The 17,199-nt window shown below is 40.6% G+C and overlaps 1 protein-coding gene across 3 annotated transcripts in view; it reads left to right on the top strand.

Moving 5' to 3' along the window:
• Positions 1-17,199, top strand: part of MDN1 (midasin AAA ATPase 1) — a 128,832-nt gene that overhangs the window by 93,860 nt on the left and 17,773 nt on the right. For all 3 annotated transcript variants that reach the window (XM_039343129.1, XM_039343130.1, XM_039343128.1), the window contains exons 81-88: positions 525-668; positions 861-1,033; positions 1,262-1,423; positions 3,519-3,653; positions 4,849-4,990; positions 7,304-7,467; positions 8,696-8,836; positions 10,710-10,863. In XM_039343129.1, the coding sequence (XP_039199063.1) occupies positions 525-668; positions 861-1,033; positions 1,262-1,423; positions 3,519-3,653; positions 4,849-4,990; positions 7,304-7,467; positions 8,696-8,836; positions 10,710-10,863 (1,215 nt within the window). The remainder of the gene's footprint in view (positions 1-524; positions 669-860; positions 1,034-1,261; positions 1,424-3,518; positions 3,654-4,848; positions 4,991-7,303; positions 7,468-8,695; positions 8,837-10,709; positions 10,864-17,199) is intronic.

Raw genomic sequence — 17,199 nt, 5'->3', positions numbered from 1 at the left:
ACAACTGTATCACTGGGGCTTATGGGGTTTTCCCATCTTGGGGAGAGATTATGCTATAGTTGTTTGAGTAAGATGTAGCGCTTAGGGAAGGTGCCTCATAGTTCAGCTCCCTCAGGCTACTCTTAACTTTCTGTGGGACTGAAGGGGGGGCTATCCAGTTCCTAAGTGATTAAACTTTCAACTACGTGCAGTAATTTTATTTGAAATAATGAAATTATCGACTGCGCATGCAGTCATTTCTGTATTAGATCCCTGAAACGGAACCTCCGGTTTAATTCTGAAGAACAACCAACAACTTCCTCTATAGTGTACAATAGTATTGATCCTGATTTTAATGAAGGGAGAATTTTGATACTTCAGATACTCGAATGGGGGAAAACATTATGGTGTTAGTATTTATTTATTTAAATAAGTAGGTGGCTAGATACTGTGGAAGCAAGCCTCATGCACACATTTATCCATCCATCTCTCCATTGTTAAAACCAAAACCTTTCCCCTTTAATTTTTCAACTATATTTTCATAGATGAGCAAACATCAAGTGATGGATTTGTAGAACTCTTCTCAGAACAAGTAGAACTTGCCATTCATGTTGTCTTGAGTTCTGTCCAGTGTTTGGTTGAAAGAAGAAAAGAGAAAGAGGAGAAAGGCATCTTCCCCAAAGAAGATGGTAGGACTAAACATTCTTTCACTTGTTTTGTTTTGAAAACAACCGTTGTTCTGTCAAAAGCATTCTTGCTCTGATGTGACACTTCTGTAGCACGATCATTTTTAAAAACGAGAACCAACGATTGATAGGACATATTCACAATCTGAATTGAAATGCATTTTTGATCATCACTTTTTATATTTCTTATTCCAGGAGAAGAATCTTCAGTTGATGAGCTCCAGACTGGGCATTTAACTAAACTCTTAGATGAAGAAATTTGCTCCGATGTGAATTCTTTGCATATAAAAAAAATAATTTCAGTCATTTCTGAGCTCCTGGAGCAACTGAAATCTTACGGCGAGGATTACACTGCATACAAATGCAAGGTGATATTTTTCAGCTAAAATATATCTGGGGAAAGATATTAAACATAATGTTAGAATTGTTTCTTCATCTTGCCTCAAATACTCAGTAGCATGTAAGAATAAAAAAAAATTTTTTTTAATTGTTTATAAATACTACAAGCAGTGAAACCAATCCCGGAGAAAGAAGATGTAGACCCTTAAAACTATTTTCCATAATTAATTCATATTATTTCTCTTTTATTTCTTCAGCTTTTTAATCAGGCCTGCCACTTGCTTATACGCCTAATGCCAATTCTTTGCAAATATTCCAATATTGTCCTTTTCTACCTCACGGTTTCCTTGGCCACACATAGGAGCACTGCAAAATTGCTTTTTGTCTTGACAAAGATATTTACAGAAATTGCACAAAAGGTAAGAAGCGGAAAGCAAATGTCACTGTGGGAACCTACATTTATTCGTTGCTGCACCTTTCATGTTCCCAAAAAGTTATTTTTACTTTGTACTACTGAAGTTGAAACAACGGCCTTTGAAATTGAGTTTGTTGTTGCATGTTGCATTGGTTTTCCAGTTTAGCTTTAACAGAATTTTCAGAATTTTACCAGCAAGATGTTTGACTAGTGCTGAATGGTCCAGATTTGTATCCCTTCACAGTTATAGAAACACTGGGTAAAATTGGACTACTTTTCTATCAGCCCACCCTGTTGTGGAGATAAAACAAAGACCCTCACCTTCTTGTCCATTTTTTCCATATCATGCAAGATTGTATGTACCACAGTTATGTCCCATCTCCATCACTTTTTTCCCCTAAGCTAAAAGAGTATAAGGTATTTTTGCCTTCTCTCACAGGGAAGTTTTTGAACTCCTGATCATTTTTAGTTGCAATTTTTTGCAATTTTTCCCCAGCTTTCCTATATTCTAAGTATGGCAACTGAAACTCTAAATGGTATTCCAGATGTGGAAGGACCATAGATTTGTATAGAGACATTATTATTATTATTATTATTATTATTATTATTATTATTATTATTATTATTATTATTACTACTACTACTACTACTACTACTACTACTATTTATTTATTTATGAGACTTATATACCGCTTTAAGTGCAAGCACTCTCTAAGCGGTGTACACCAGTAAGCAGTGTGTGTGTGTGTGTGTGTGTGTGTGTGTGTGTGTGTGTGTGTGTGTATGTATATATATATATATATATATATATATATATATATATTCATATTTTCATTGCCCCCAACAATCTGGGTCCTCATTTTACCTACCCCGGAAGGATGGAAGGCTGAGTCAACCTTGAGCCGGTGAGATTTGAACCGCTGACCTGCTGAACACAGTCAGCTAAAGTGGCCTGCAGTACTGCACTCTAACTGCTGCGCCACCTCGGCTACTACTACTACTACTATTATTATATATTTCTAATCATTCCTAACACAGAAGTTCCGTTTCTAACAGCAGTTTAGTCAATATTATGATCTTAAACTTTTATTTCCTGATAAAACGGCAGGATGTGAGACATGTGCATCACTTTACACTTACTTAGTATTGCTCTTTGATTGACAGTTCACTTAATTTAAAAAGATTCTTCTGGAGCTCTTCATAATCAGTTTTAGTTTTTACTATTCTGAATAGTTTAGTATCATCCACAATTAGGCCACCTGATTATTTCTAAGTTAAAGACCATTTATGAACAAATTAAATAGCACTGGTTACAAAACAGGTCTTTGAGAAGGTTCTGCTTTCTGCTTCTTTCCAGTAAGAAAATTTCCCACTTATTCCCTACGATTGATGGTCTGTATTTAAATAGTTAGAAGCACCAGAATCATCTTGTAGGAGAGACGGACAGCACAAAAAATTAATAAATAAAATATATAAAAGAATTCTCTTATTCTGTATTCATTCATAAGTCTTTGATGAGGAACTTCATCAGGCTTTTGGAAAAGTACACTACGGTATTCATAAGTTCACTTTAATTCATGTACCCTATTTACACTAGGAAAACTCAAAAAAGTTGAGGCAGGATTTAACCATTGCAGAATCCATTCTAATTTTCTTCCAGCAAATCTTGTTCTCCTACATACCTCGTTACTATTTAAATTCTGGTTGTCATTCTCATCAATTTTCCTGGAAGAAATATTAAGTTGATTGGATACTTTTTTTTTTGCTACTTTTTTTTTCTTTTTTAAAATGATACCTCGGCTTCCTTTTGGTATTCTGATTCTGATATGAATTAAAAAAAACTATTTTTCTAGGAGGGAAGTAATTTTATGTATGGTTCTTTAGGAACTTTTGGGTGAATAACCCAATTATATCACAATTAATTTACATATTAATAAGTAGCTAACCCTTAGTGGATTTTTGCTGAAGTAGATTTTTCTGTCTTGGGGAGAAAGCTTGCAAAGACTTCACCCCAAGCAGAAGAAACCTTAAAATGGTGGAACTCATTGTTCATTTTAATGTCTGCCATCCTTGGTTCAGCTGAGTGCTTTTTTTGTTAGGGTTTTTGTTTACCAAAAGAAATCATTGAGGATGGGGGACAAGGAGGAACAGAATTCCATGATTATGAAGATGGTGGCATTGGAGATGGAGAAGGCAAAAAGGATGTTAGTGACAAGATAGAAAATGAAGACCAGGTAAGGTTTGAAGTGTATTTACAATCTATACCAGTGTTTCTCAACCTTGACAATTTTAAGGCCTGTGGACCTCAACTCCCAGAATTCCACAGGCATGTGGACTTCAACTACCAGAATTCCACAGGCATGTGGACTTCAACTACTAGAATTCCACAGCCAGCAATGCTGGCTGTGGAATTCTGGGAGTTGAAGTCCACATGCCTGTGGAATTCTGGGAGTTGAAGTCCACATGCCTTAAAATTGTCAAGTTTGAGAAACAATCTATACAAAGCAAATGAATGCTAAGGTTTTAGTATGTATGGGAAACATGAAAAAATGCTGATTCTTTTTGGTGGTGAACAAACAGCATTGCATAGGGATGTGCACAAAATGGAAAACAAGTCTAAGAGTTCAGCAGAAATGAAATCTGGAACCTTTTGAGTTGGTCTCAACTTTTTGATATTAACATCCAAAGCAATCTTAGAGCAATTTTCTGGGGTAATTAAAGCAAAGCCACTAGCATCAGAAGTGTCCCAACACACCATATCCCAACTAGCCCACATTCCCCCAATCTTCCGAGCACTTCCCTGAATCCCTACTTTCCCTCAATCACTTCTGCAAATGCTGGCCTAGCCTGGCATGTCCCATGGCTTAATGTTCCCAGTGCCGTCCCTTTCCTCAACCCATTCTGCTATCAGTGTCCTGGCCTAAACATTTATTCTTTATGGTGATGGTCTTGGCAAGATCAGTCAGGATTCCAGCATGGCATATAACAACAGCTGGCCTGCTTGATCACTGCAGTTGACATCCTTGGCTTTTAGCATACCATCTACCGTCAGGCCCCTTCTGCCAGGAGCAATTGGTCTAGCTTGGAATAAAGCAGTTGAAATGTGTATATTGGTTAAAGCACAAAGGCCATACACCAAAGTATTTTCTGTTTGTGCAGGAAAGGTTAATGCATGGAGTAATGCAGGAATCCTTGCATCATTTTTGTACATCCATTTAATGGGTTCAAAGTTCCTTCTCTCCCTTCATTCCTTTTAATAGTCTGCTTCAGTTTTAAAGAAACATGCCATAAAAATAAATTATGGCATTTCTAAGGAGAGAGGAAATGTTAAAATTATCTTGCTGAAAGTTTGGGGGGGGGAGGCAAGGGAAATTCATGCTACTTTAAAGAAGACACCCCGTTAAAATAAAGGTTGGTTAAATATTCCAGGTAGAAGATACTTACCAAAAAGGTCAGGAAAAGGAAAAGGAAGATCCAGATTCGAAACCCGATATTGAAGGAGAGGATAATGCAATTGAAATGTCTGAAGATTTTGAAGGGAAAACATATGATGGAGAGCAAGAAAAAGAAGGTATGTGTTCATATATATTCAAGTATTTAAGAAAGAATATATATATATTCATATTCTGAGGTTTTCGCAGGTGTTTGTATGTAGGTTTTTGGTTATTCGGGTTTTCTCCCGCGTAAAATTGGAAGTGTCTTGGCGACGTTTCGACAAAGTCCCATTCGTCATCTTCAGGCTGGTGTTTCCGCTTCATGCTTCGAGGAGCAATGTGTGGTCTTAGCTAAGTCCTCGAATGGGACTTCGTCAAAACATCGCCAAGACACTTCCAATTTTACGCGGGGAAAACCCGAATAATCAAAGACCTACATACATACATACATACATACATGTAGGTCTTTGGTTATTTGGGTTTTCTCCCGCGTAAAATTGGAAGTGTCTTGGCAACATTTCGACGAAGTCGCATTCGTCATCTTCAGGCTGATGTTTTCAGCTTCGTGCTTTGAGCAGCAATGTGTGGTCTTAGCTGTTTCTTCCTTTTAACTGCCAGTGGGGGTATGAACTGATTGGGTGGGAGCTTGGCTGTGTTCTGATTGGGTGGAGGTGTGTTCTGAATGGTTAGGGGCTTGGCTGTGCTCTGATTGGCTGGGGGAGTGTTCTGTTTGGTTGTGCTCAGGTTAGTCTGAGTTGCAAAGGGGTTTAAGCTTTTGGGCTGCCTTGCTATTTTTTGGCTTCTCGTTCGTGGTCGTGCCTCCTCTTCATGGAGGGTGTCAGTTTGCTTCATGTATGGATTGGAGGGGTTTAAAGTGGCTAATGATGCAGCTGTGGTCTGGCTTCTGGTTTGTGATTGTGCCTCGTCATCGGTGTGGTTTTGGGTTTGTTTTTTGCGTGGATGTGTGGTGATGACCTCCTATGTGGTTTTTGTGAGTGTGAGTCTGGTATCATTTTTTGTGTTAGGGAGTCGTTTGTCAATAAGGGCGGGTTTCCAAATGGCTGGTAGGCGGGAGGTATCATCTCGCTTGTTCATGCTGTGTGGGCGTTATGGTTAGTAGCTGTTCTAATTAAAAAGCGAAATTGCATTGGAAGGCCTGTTTAGTGCAGTGTTTATAATTCCTATTTGGCAATATATTACTATAATGAATGAGTCACCTTTAGCACACTTAGATAGTATGATGCAGCCAGATATAAAAACAAGGTTTTTAATATTCTATCAATACTTTACAGGACCATAATTTTTTTTTTCCTTAAATCTCTTTCATGTAGACCAGGCATGTCAAACTGCCAGTCCATGAGCCGGATACATCACAGCGAAACCACGCCCACCCCATTGCCGGCAATGGGGGAAAAGTCTTGATACGTCACACGATGTCATGTGACGTCACAAGTTTGACATGCCTCATGTAGACCAAGGGTCCCCAGCCTAGAGTCCGGGACTCTTGGCCAGTGGGCCGCGGAAACGGCTGGCCGTTGCACACACACATGGGCACGCATTTCCCCCCACTCTTGCTAGCGCCCACGGCCCCATTTGCGCATGCGCACTGATGCGAACGAGAATGCTATTGCTGAGCAGGTGTCCAAGCCTGTTTGCGCATGCACTACTAGTCCAGGTGGTTTGCGCATGTGTGAACAGGCTGCTAGTTGCCATGGGGGGTGCACAGCCATTTGCACATGCGCGCAGTGCCAGCACATGCCACATGCATGAATGGGGCTGCAGGGCTACCTCATCCATCATCCAGGGATGGATGAGGTAAAATTTTAAATGAATATAATGTTTGAAGGAGTAAGAGTTGCACCAGTGCCAGTGTGAGTGGCCTTGTGCACGTGCATACACCAATTTTGAAGCTGCTCTTCTTCCCTCCGGTCCTCAAGCCTGGAAAGGTTGGAGACTTCTGATGTAGACTACCTAAAAAGCATAAATATTCCCATAGAAATTTTTTGTGCCCACGGGATGAGAACTTTCATCTATCCCATTGTAAATGTATTCTATATACAAGAAATTGCCTACAGTTAGACCTGTGGTTTTCAACCTGTGGGTCGGGACCCCATTTGGGGTCGAACGACCATTTCACGGGGGTCGCCAAACCACGCTGTCCGCCATTTTTTCCCTTTTCCCTAGCTGTCCTACTCCCTCTTATTGGTGGCCACACCCACTTAGGGGTCACCACAACATGGGGAACTGTATTATGGGGTCACGGCATTAGAAAGGTTGAGAACCACTGAGTTAGACCTTTAGTCCATTTAGTCAGCTGGAAAGTATATGTTCTCCTATTGGACTCCAGTCTTATCTCCAGACCCATAGTGCTTTATCTCTACGATAATGGGAGTTCCCTCTTTGAAGGTTTACATTGAGCTTCATACTTTGACATCTGTTACCTTGCACAGAAGATGACGAGTCTGACCAAGATGAAGACTTGGATAAACAGATGGGAAATCTTGGAGATGGAGATGCTGACAAATTGGACGAGAGGCTTTGGGGAGATGAGGAGGAGGAGGAGGAAGAGGAGGAGGAAGATGGCAAAACAGAAACTGGACCAGGGATGGATGAGGTAAAATTTTAAATGAATATAATGTTTGAAGGAGTAAGAGTTGCACCATTGATTAATTATGTAAAATGCATGGTAGTGCATAGAAAAGGGGGCGTTAAAGACGTTAAACTTCGCAGCTGGAAAGCTGATAGCCCAGCTTCGAGACCCAAATGCTGCACATCAAGGTGAGTTCCCATTCCTTGCCCCAGCTCCTGCATGCCTAGCAGTTGGAAAGCATGCAAATTCGAGTAGATAAACAGGTTCCACTTCAGTAGATAAATAGGTACCACAATGTTCCGTGTGCCTCAGCGTATAGCCATGCTGGTCACAAGATCACAGAAATGTCTTCAGACAATGTTGGCTCTCCTTCGGCTAAGAAACGGAGGCGAGCACGGCCTCTAAGAGTTGAACACGACTGGACAGGGGAAACCTTTACCTTTACATGGAATTCAATTCGTTTCAAGCTATTTTTTTCATTCAGGCCACATAAAAGGAAGTGAATTAGACTTTGTCTCTGCAAAATAATAACAATAGCTGCCAAAACATCATTTCAAATGGAGATTAGACGAAAGAGATGGCGGCTTTTATTATCAGAATATTTGATGTTAATACTTGATCACTCCCAAGAACTTCGCTGGAGGACACTGTTGCATTTACCCTGATGATGAATGCCTTCAGCACATGATTGACTTCTCTCAGTGTGCTGGACTCATCCATAGAGCTACTCTTCGCTGTAATTATTTTGGAAAGCACAGAATGAGCAAACCCCGATCAGCCTATTTCTTATATTGCAACTTTTGAAGGGCTTTTTATTTCCTCAGAAAAGATTTTGAGGCTTTTGTCAATTTGGAATTTTAAAAAGATTTTTTTAAAAAAATCTTACTCGGTTTATTATTTTAATATATGTGTCTCTCTTTTAGCTTATTTTGGAACGGGGTACGAATTCATATTTTAAGAAAATATGCTGAGCTTTCTTTTTAAAACAGTCTGAGTACAATGTAATGAATCTACTTTTATTTTAACTTAAAAGTTCACCTTGTTCTATGATAGCATATTTTATTAGTTTAGCTCTGTTTGCTGTTGAGGAAGCATAACAAATGCATTCTATTAAAGTAGGGAATTGTTTTAATTTAATAGCTATATTCATAAACAGGTGGTAACCATATTTCTCAAAACAAGTTGAATAATGTTAGCCTGAGAATTATGTGTACACTGGCGGTAACATGGATATTTTTCTTGAATTATTTAGGGAGATTCAGAATTGGTGGCAAAAGATGACAATATAGGAGTTGACAACCAAAATGAGAAGAAATCATCCAATGATGAAGAAAAAGAGAAGCAAGCAGATGATAGTGAAACTAAAGAGAAAATCCATGAACAAATAGATGAGGTAATAGCCTAACAACTCTGTATTGAGCTGCTTATTGTTCTTTTTAGTGTGTGTGTGTGTGTCCGTGTGTGTTTGCGCACATATTGCTGTAGAAATAATTGAAGTTACATCGTTGAGACCAGCTTGCATTTTACAAGCATAGTTGGGAACAGATGAGTATATTCCATGGCCTCCAGGGCAGAGATGCACAGCAGCCTCTTGTTTCTTCACCAGAGAGGTGGGAATGCTGGCAAATGAATTTGTCTCCAAACTATTGCTACGCATGCAAAGAATTCCTAGAAGATGAGTTTTACAATCAGTGCCCATCAAAATGAGCCAGTAAATAAATATCTTACCTTTTGCATGATTAGTTACTTATTTTGTGCATTGTCTGGGAAGTTAAAAGAGGAAATGGCAGCAGAGGGTAGTGGTTAAGAAGGTGAAAGTATATGCACTCGTATGGGAGAGATTTGATAGGATGCTCTTAACTAGGAGTGTGCATTGCTAATTTAATGGTGCTTTGGACCTTTCATGCATCAGTCCTCTGTTGTTAATAATAATAATAATAATAGTAAAGTTGGAAGGGACCTTGGAGGTCATCTAGTCCAACCCCCTGCTCGGGCAGGAAACCCTACACCATTTCGGACAAATGGCTGTCCAGTCGCTTCTTAAAAACTTCCAGTGTTGGAGCATTTACTGCTTCTGGAGGCAGGCTGTTCCACTGATTAATTGTTCTCACTGTCAGGAAGTTTCTCCTTAGTTCTAGGTTGCTTCTCTCCTTGATTAGTTTCCACCCGTTGCTTCTTTTCCTGCCTTCAGGTGCTTTGGAAAATAGCTTAATTCCCTCTTCTTTATGGCAGCCCCTGAGATATTGGAATACTGCTATCATGTCCCCCCTTGTCCTTCTCTTCGTTAAACTAGACATACCCAATTCTCGCAACCGTTCCTTATATGTTAAAGCAGCTGCCTCTTTTTTTCAGGCTTCTGCAAAGAATGTGAATATTTTATTGAATCAATTCATTTCTCAATCTTTAATGTACTCTTTTCTCTCTTTTTTCCGGCTTTCCATTTCTTTTTTTCCCCTTTTCCTTGCTTTTGTTTTTAAGTATCTATACAACAAAGAAACACTTGTTAAGTTGGCTGAACAAACTCAATTTTTGCAAACAATTAATTTCTAAAGTTACTGCACACTTAAAGTTGGCACAAAAATCTAAAAAGAAAAGACACTGCTGCTTTAATTAGAAGCAGAGTGGGGCTGTGCTCATATAACGTCCAGAAATTTTTCCCAATCATTTTCAAAGCATGTGTTGCCTTAGTCTTGATATGTATTTAGAGGACTCCCATCGTTCTTGTTTTTTAATTGTAAACTTTTGAAGTGTGTCACTTGATGAAAAGACTTGTGTCCATTTTAGAATTTTCCTTCCTTTATTAAAAGTTTATATAATATTCTTAAACTCTATATTTTCAAAATCAATATTTTTAACTAAGTCTTTGTAAGTGGGGAAAGCAAGATACCTTGCTGATGACTAGGCAAGTTTATTATTATCATTATTGTTATGCTCTTTTACCAAAGTATATTACAAATACAGCAATCATAAAGGATTAAATATAGTAATCACATAGTTCCATCGAATAAAAAGGATTCATTCGCAGTTCACAATCAAATAACCAGATATTAACTAAGACAACATCAATATGTATTTAAAACGATACCCTGTGGATATGAAAGGATATATTTTCCAATGGGTGATAAGCTTCCTTAAAGCACTCAAAGAGGTTTTTTTTTTCTTGAGCGGGTTCAATAGAATTTCAAGCCTCAGGAATTTTGCCTCCCTAAAGAGTTACATCCGTGCTTTCCACCTTTGTTCTTCTTATAGCGTGTTCTGCTTTACAGGGTGAATATGATGAGAATGAAGTGGATCCTTACCATGGAAGGCAAGAAAAACAACCTGAAGCTGAAGCCCTGGAACTTGATCATGAGTTGAACCTAGGACGTGAAGAGATGGATGAGGAAGACAACGAAGAAGAAGAAGAAGAAGAAGAAGAAGGTAGAAGTAGAAATGGCTAAAGGATGCTTAGTACCAGACATATTGTTATCTCGGGGGGGGGGGTGAAGGGGGACCACTTGACAAAACTTGTGTCCTGGATACAAAAGCTGCAACTTAGAAACTTGGCATCAGAGTTTATAGCTTTCTAACCCATTTTATTCTAACCCATAAATTATTGAAAATTGGGATTTCATTGCTATCAGCAGGTTTTATGTTTCCATCTACAATTTTCATCAGCTTGATGAAGTAAAGTTATTATCTTTTAATTTAGGTTATTACCATTATCTTAGTAATTTGAAGAGTTGATTCAAAAACCTTTATAGTTTAAAGCGATAGAACGATTTGGGGAATGAGTGGAGTAGGTAAGCTAGGAATGTGCTCTTTTTCAAATTTGAAGCTGAAAAGATGCTTCAGTGGGCTTATGGCCATTCATGCTGTATCTGCCGATGGCTCCTTAAAGAAGCTCTGTTTTTCTCCAGCTCCATATAGTAGCTGTATGATCCCAGAAAAATAGATGTTCGGGTTAAGGAGGTGTACACATTGTGTCCAATTGTTGGCCCAGTTGTTGTTCCCTGAACACATGGGAGCTACCCATGCAATACCCACTGTGCAGCTACCATGTGAGTCCAAGAAAAGAGGCAATTCCTTTAAGGAGGAATTGAGAGGAACTGAAATTGATTTTGTGGATACACCCAATCCCAGTCCAAAGCTTTCTATCCAAAGCACATCCTTGCTCTGTGCTTTATTCAGTTCCCTGGACCTTGATCCCTTGTGTCTGGGGGAATTGTATCTAGGTGTCCTTTTAAAGTGGTACCTGGAAAAATACTGATGGTCCGACAAAGGATGTGTATAAAAAGCAGATGGCCCAACAAAAATGTGGGTAAAAGAGAGGTTTGTTTTGCTTACAAGACAACTCTTAAATTTAGGATGGCCAGACATCCTGTTCCCAGCTCTGCACATGATATATTACTACCTGCCTGTCACATGGTATATCTCAATTGCTTAACACTTGATATATTGCTGATTGCTAAAAACATTCCAATGTAAACGAGGAGCTATCGATTATAGATCTGTCTAGTAGTTTTTCTATGTTAGAATAAGGACCTATAGAATGTAATGTGACCTGAAAATAACCCCCGCCAGAAAGGGTTATAAAAATGGTCATCAAGGTACAATCTGGGTTCAGATTTCTACAGCCAGGATGGCTCTCTGAACCTGCGCGCAATAAACTTCCCTTTCCTGAAAGAGCTGATTCAAGTTTTTCAATTCTACTACATTTTCTGGTGCATTGGCCGGGAAAAGCTTGAGTGAGGCGATATTTCGCTGAGGACGGCTGGACCCTTCGGACCTGCTGGTAAGCCATCTCTGAACAATTCTCCAGGCGCCATGGGGGTGTGTTTCCTCCAGGAGATAGCTGTGGCTTCGCAGCAGAGCCGACAGTACTGAAGGCCAGTCCAAGAACCCTTTGGGAAAGGAAAGGAAGTCTGAACCAACTCCTGGCCAGGATGGGTGTAACTAAAAGGCAGGCGAGTATGTGTTTAAAGTAATGGTACCTATCTCATTTGAAGATAGAAGAGGGGGCCTGATCACTCCCCTGGACTCGGGACGGCGATCCTAATGAAGTCCGTGTTAGATTGTGTGGGTGGTTAAGCCAGTGCATTCCCTACTAGTGACCGCCGGCGCTGTAGGTCATTGGCAGTGTGTTAGGATGGGGGGGCGTAGTATGGATGTGGGGTGGCCCCCAGAGGGAACTTTTAAGAAAACTATCCTAACCAATTTCAGTATATAGATCAGTGGGGGGATGCAGTAGCAGGACGAGCTGATGAGTTATTGCAATGTCAGGCTGAAATGGTTCGTTTGTGTGTGGCTAGACCCAAAGGGGGGGGGGAAGCTTCAAGTACAAACTAAAAGAGTGAAAGATGTGAAGATTTCAGAAACTAAGGTGTCAGATGCTAAGAAGGAGATAAGGATGGAGGTAGAGGAGTTGATTCTCAGACCTCCTCCCTACGTTCCACCTTTCTCCCCCTCCCCCCCCAGTGCCGGCTGCAGCAGCAGCCGCTCTGCCGGAGGAAGGGCTGATTGCCCCTGCTGTGTCCGAAGAAAGGCAGCCAGCTGTGAGACGAAAACAGAAAGGGGGAGGCTGTCAGCCCCCAAGGAGGAAGGGGATTTGGAAGGTCTGTCTGTAAATGTGAGGGGAGAAGTAAGTAAAGAGGACGTGGCAGGATGTACAGCAATTGTTGAATATTTTGTTGACTCCCGAGGAAAGGGAGAAGTGGAAGGCTGCTGTTAGGCAGTGTTTGAAGGATAGGTTGCCGGCTGTGCGGGACATACAGCCAGAGATGGAAGCCAGGGCACCAGAAAAGGACCCTGAATGGAATACACAAAATCCAGCACACATGACTTTGTTAAAGGAATATCAGAATTTAGTAGTAGAGGCTCTTTGCAAGGCTGGAAAGCCTTCAGTGAATGTGTTAAAGCCGTCTTTTGTGATGCAGGAGGCATATGAAAGTCCGGAAAGTTTTTTTTTTTGCAAAGGCTGATTGAGGCTTATGAGCTTTATACACAGGTGGATCCAAGGAGTGCAGACAATGTGCGAATGTTGAATGAGAGGTTCATAGCACAGAGTTATGAAGATATAAGAAAGAAGTTGCAGAGGTTAGAAGGAGCATTAGGAAAGAACACTACAGAATTGTTGGAGGTGGCTAGGAAAGTGTTTGTTAATAGGGATAAGGTGGAAAAACAGGAAAGAGATGCTAGAATGCATAAGAAAATTGAGTTGTTGGCGGTGGCATTGCAAGGAGGGATCATGCTGGGACCCAACCAGTGTGCTAATTGCAAGGAGGAAGGTCATTGGCAAAGAGAATGTCCAAGAAGGCAGATGCGAGGTAGAGGTTGGAGAGGAAGAGAAGGCAGAGGACGTGGAGGTGTTGGCAGTGGGCCCCCCCATGCATTCCCCCTTCATGGGTAGAGGGCAGAGAGGGGCTCCAAGGAATGTGAGAGATGGTCCAGGGACTGTAAGAGATGGTCTGAGGAATGGGACATTGGAATAGAGACAGGGAGATTGAGGGAATTGGCTTGGCAGGAACTAACGGGTCAGATTGACGAGGACCTGGCTTGGAGGAAGCCCCCCCTGAGCCCTTGGTTACTTTAAATATAGGGGGCAAACAGACAACGTTTTTGGTGGATACTGGAGCAGGAAGATCAGTTGTGGATTTGAAAGCAGAGTCTTTGTGTGTGAAGTAAATATGACTGTTACTAACCTCAAGAGAAAAGAAGATACCAAAAAAAAAAAAAAAAATAACCTCACTCTGTTTGTCTGGCCAACAAACAAAGTGAAGGAAGATGTGTTTGTTTATTTATTTACTTTTTTTTCTCCCTCTTAAGAACAGCCCAAAGTTACCTGCTCAGGCAGGAAATCCTATACCATTTTCTTGCCTATTCTGCTCTCTCCCTTTTGCAAATGTTAGTGTGTTAATGCCTTTTCAAACTCTATCTGCAGACACAACCCCCTTTCCCCCCTTGTTTTTTTTTTTTCTGGCTGTGTTGCTTTGAGAGGGAGAGAGATAGAGAGAGATAGAGAGAGAGGAGAAAAGGGGGGGGGGTTGATCTTTTTAACTTTTTCCCTGCTTAGAATTCAGGTTTGAGAAAGGTTGGGTGGCTGTGAAAATTTAATGCCCACTTTTGCAATTTTTTCTATTCAAAAGAGGAGTCAGTAATTGTTGGACAACTTTTTTGGGGGAAATTTTTGAGTTTAAATTGTTTAATATCAACCAAAAGAGTTTGCTTAGATTTGTAAATGTTCTCCCTATTTAATGGAAATTTAATGGAAATCTGTTTCCATCTAAATGGAATTTGATTAAATTGGGATTTGACTAAATTTATATTAAAAGCAATACTAGAGTTTAGAAAAAAAAAACTTTCAGTAACTCAGAATATCTTATTAAACTTGTTTATTTTTTTTGTGTGAAGTTAGAACGAAGTTGAGAAAAATTTTGGGATTATAAATAGCTATGCTGTTTTGAGTAAAGATTTGTATGCAAAACTGTTAGAAAAAGAGCTTGTGTTAATAAATTCAAACAGGGTTTGGTGAGCTCTCCTTTGTTGGTTCTTTGCTAGGTAATTTATTTATAAACAAGGACAAAGGTTGGAGGAGGTTTTGGCCCAGAAGTGTGTGCGTGGGGGGGGGGAAAGGCAGCCAGTGGCATTTTTATCTAAAATTGACATTTGGGGACATCTTGGTGGTTAGCATTTCTTATCAAGGGTGGACAATTTTAATCAGGAAGCCTTGGTATACACTTGTTCATAGCAAAGTGGTTTTCAGTTGTGGATTTGAAAGATGCTTTTTTCAGGATTCCTATTCACAAGGCTAGCCAGCCGTTGTTTGCTTTTGAATGGGAGGGAGAACAAAAGAATGCCTTTAGGGAAGTGAACCGAGCTCTCACATCAGCTCCAGCTTTAGCCTTGCCTAACTTAGAGAAGCCTTTCAATTTGTATGTTGATACCAGGAAGAATGTTGCCTTGGGGGTGTTAACTCAACAATTAGGACAGTGGCAACGCCCGGTGGCTTACTTATCTAAGCAATTAGATGGGGTTGCCCAAGGCTGGCCACATTGTCTGAAGGTTCTTGCTGCTATCTATAGCAGTCCTTTTACAGGACTGTAATAAATTGACCTTCTCATGTTCCATAAGTGTCCACCCCCCTCATGCAGTTCATTCTATCTTGGATAATAAAGGGCATTTGTGGATCAGCAGTCAAAGGCTTTTTAAGTATCAGGCAATGATGATTGAAAATCCTCAAGTGAAATTAGTGGTGTCTAACCGGCTAAACCCTGCCACCCTATTGCCCACAGAAGTGGATTCAGAACACAACTGCTTGCTGCCCTGAATTGGTATACAGACGGCTTGAGTTACATGAAAGATGGGAGGAGGGTTTCTGAATATGCGATTGTGAATGATGAGGAAGTGGTGGAAAGTAGTCCGCTAGGAGCAAACTGCAGTGCTCAAGTGGCAGAATTGTGGGCATTAATTAGAGCATTGGAAAGAGCTGAAGGGGAAACTTTAAATGTCTGGACAGATAGTAAATATGCTTTTCTAACTCTGCATGCTCATGGTGCTGTGTATAAGGAGAGGGGATTCAGGGATTCGGCTGGCAAACATGGGTTACATGGACACTTGATAAAGCATCTTCTCGATGCAGTACAAAAGCCAGCAAAGGTTTCAGTTATGCATTGTAAAGGGCCATCAGGGGGGGAGTATGGGGGAACTGAATAAGCAAGTGGAAAAACTTAGGAATTATGTTGTTGAACAAACACCTCCTAAACTAATAACAAGATGTCATCCCTTTAAACCAGGGGATAAGGTGTGGGTAAAACATTGGAAACATGAACAACTGGAGGGGAGATGGGAAGGACCTTATGGAGTAATAATGGCCTCTCCTTTAGCAATAAAGATTGCAGAATCTAAATCTTGGATTCACTGGACCAGAGTTAAAGCAGCTGCAGAACCTCTGTGGACAGTGAACAGGGACCCCAAGGTTCCCACCAAACTCACTCTTAAACGTGTTTAGTATGTTTAATGAATATTTTATTGTTTGTAAACCAGATATTGTATTAGCACAAGTGTATCCTGCACATATATCTACGGCTGTCTGGCTGAAATTCAACCCCCTGCTAAGCCACACCCGGAAGCTGGCTTTCTACGCACGGGAGAAGAAAGGATGAAAGGCTTCCTTCTGCTTTTATATAGTACTATTGTTGCATGTAATAATGTTTGTCTTTCTAATTTAGGCCAATGGAGCAAGCCAGAAGAAGCTCCACGCCTTATCCAATCTTATGCTATAGGCACGGGCACTTGTAAAGGTCACCCCCCTATTGGATTTTCCCCAGAATGCTGAATGGTAGCTGGCCTCATCCTTGTCAATTTCCCCAAGCATTTGACAGAATAGTTAAAGAAGCCTGTATTACAAGACCACCTGTCAATCCCGAAGCCTGTCAGTATGTTGGGTATATTCTTAGGAAAGGCATATGTGTAAAGGCCCCATATAAGAAGCCTCCTCCTCCTGTTACTCTGGAGTGTGGGCCTCCCTTATTCTGGGGATGGGAGCGGGTCACCCTAGTCTCGCAGTTGAAGACGGGATGGAAGGGGACTTGCATCGTACATGTTATCCCGGTGGAATTTGGAGTAACTATCCAAAGACCCCCGAGGAAGCGCCCAGAGAGAAAACGAAGCAGAAGGTCCCATCAGAATAAGGATATGCCCCATCCATTGGAGTCAAGGATGCAATACAATTTGTGGGTCCAACTGGCTCAACTAGCCAACACAACTGATTTTTGCCTT

The sequence above is a fragment of the Crotalus tigris genome, unplaced genomic scaffold, assembly GCF_016545835.1.
Source record: "Crotalus tigris isolate CLP2741 ecotype Arizona unplaced genomic scaffold, ASM1654583v1 scf7180000017833.3397121, whole genome shotgun sequence".
NCBI lineage: Eukaryota > Metazoa > Chordata > Lepidosauria > Squamata > Viperidae > Crotalus > Crotalus tigris.
This window is presented reverse-complemented; position numbering and strand designations above follow the sequence as displayed.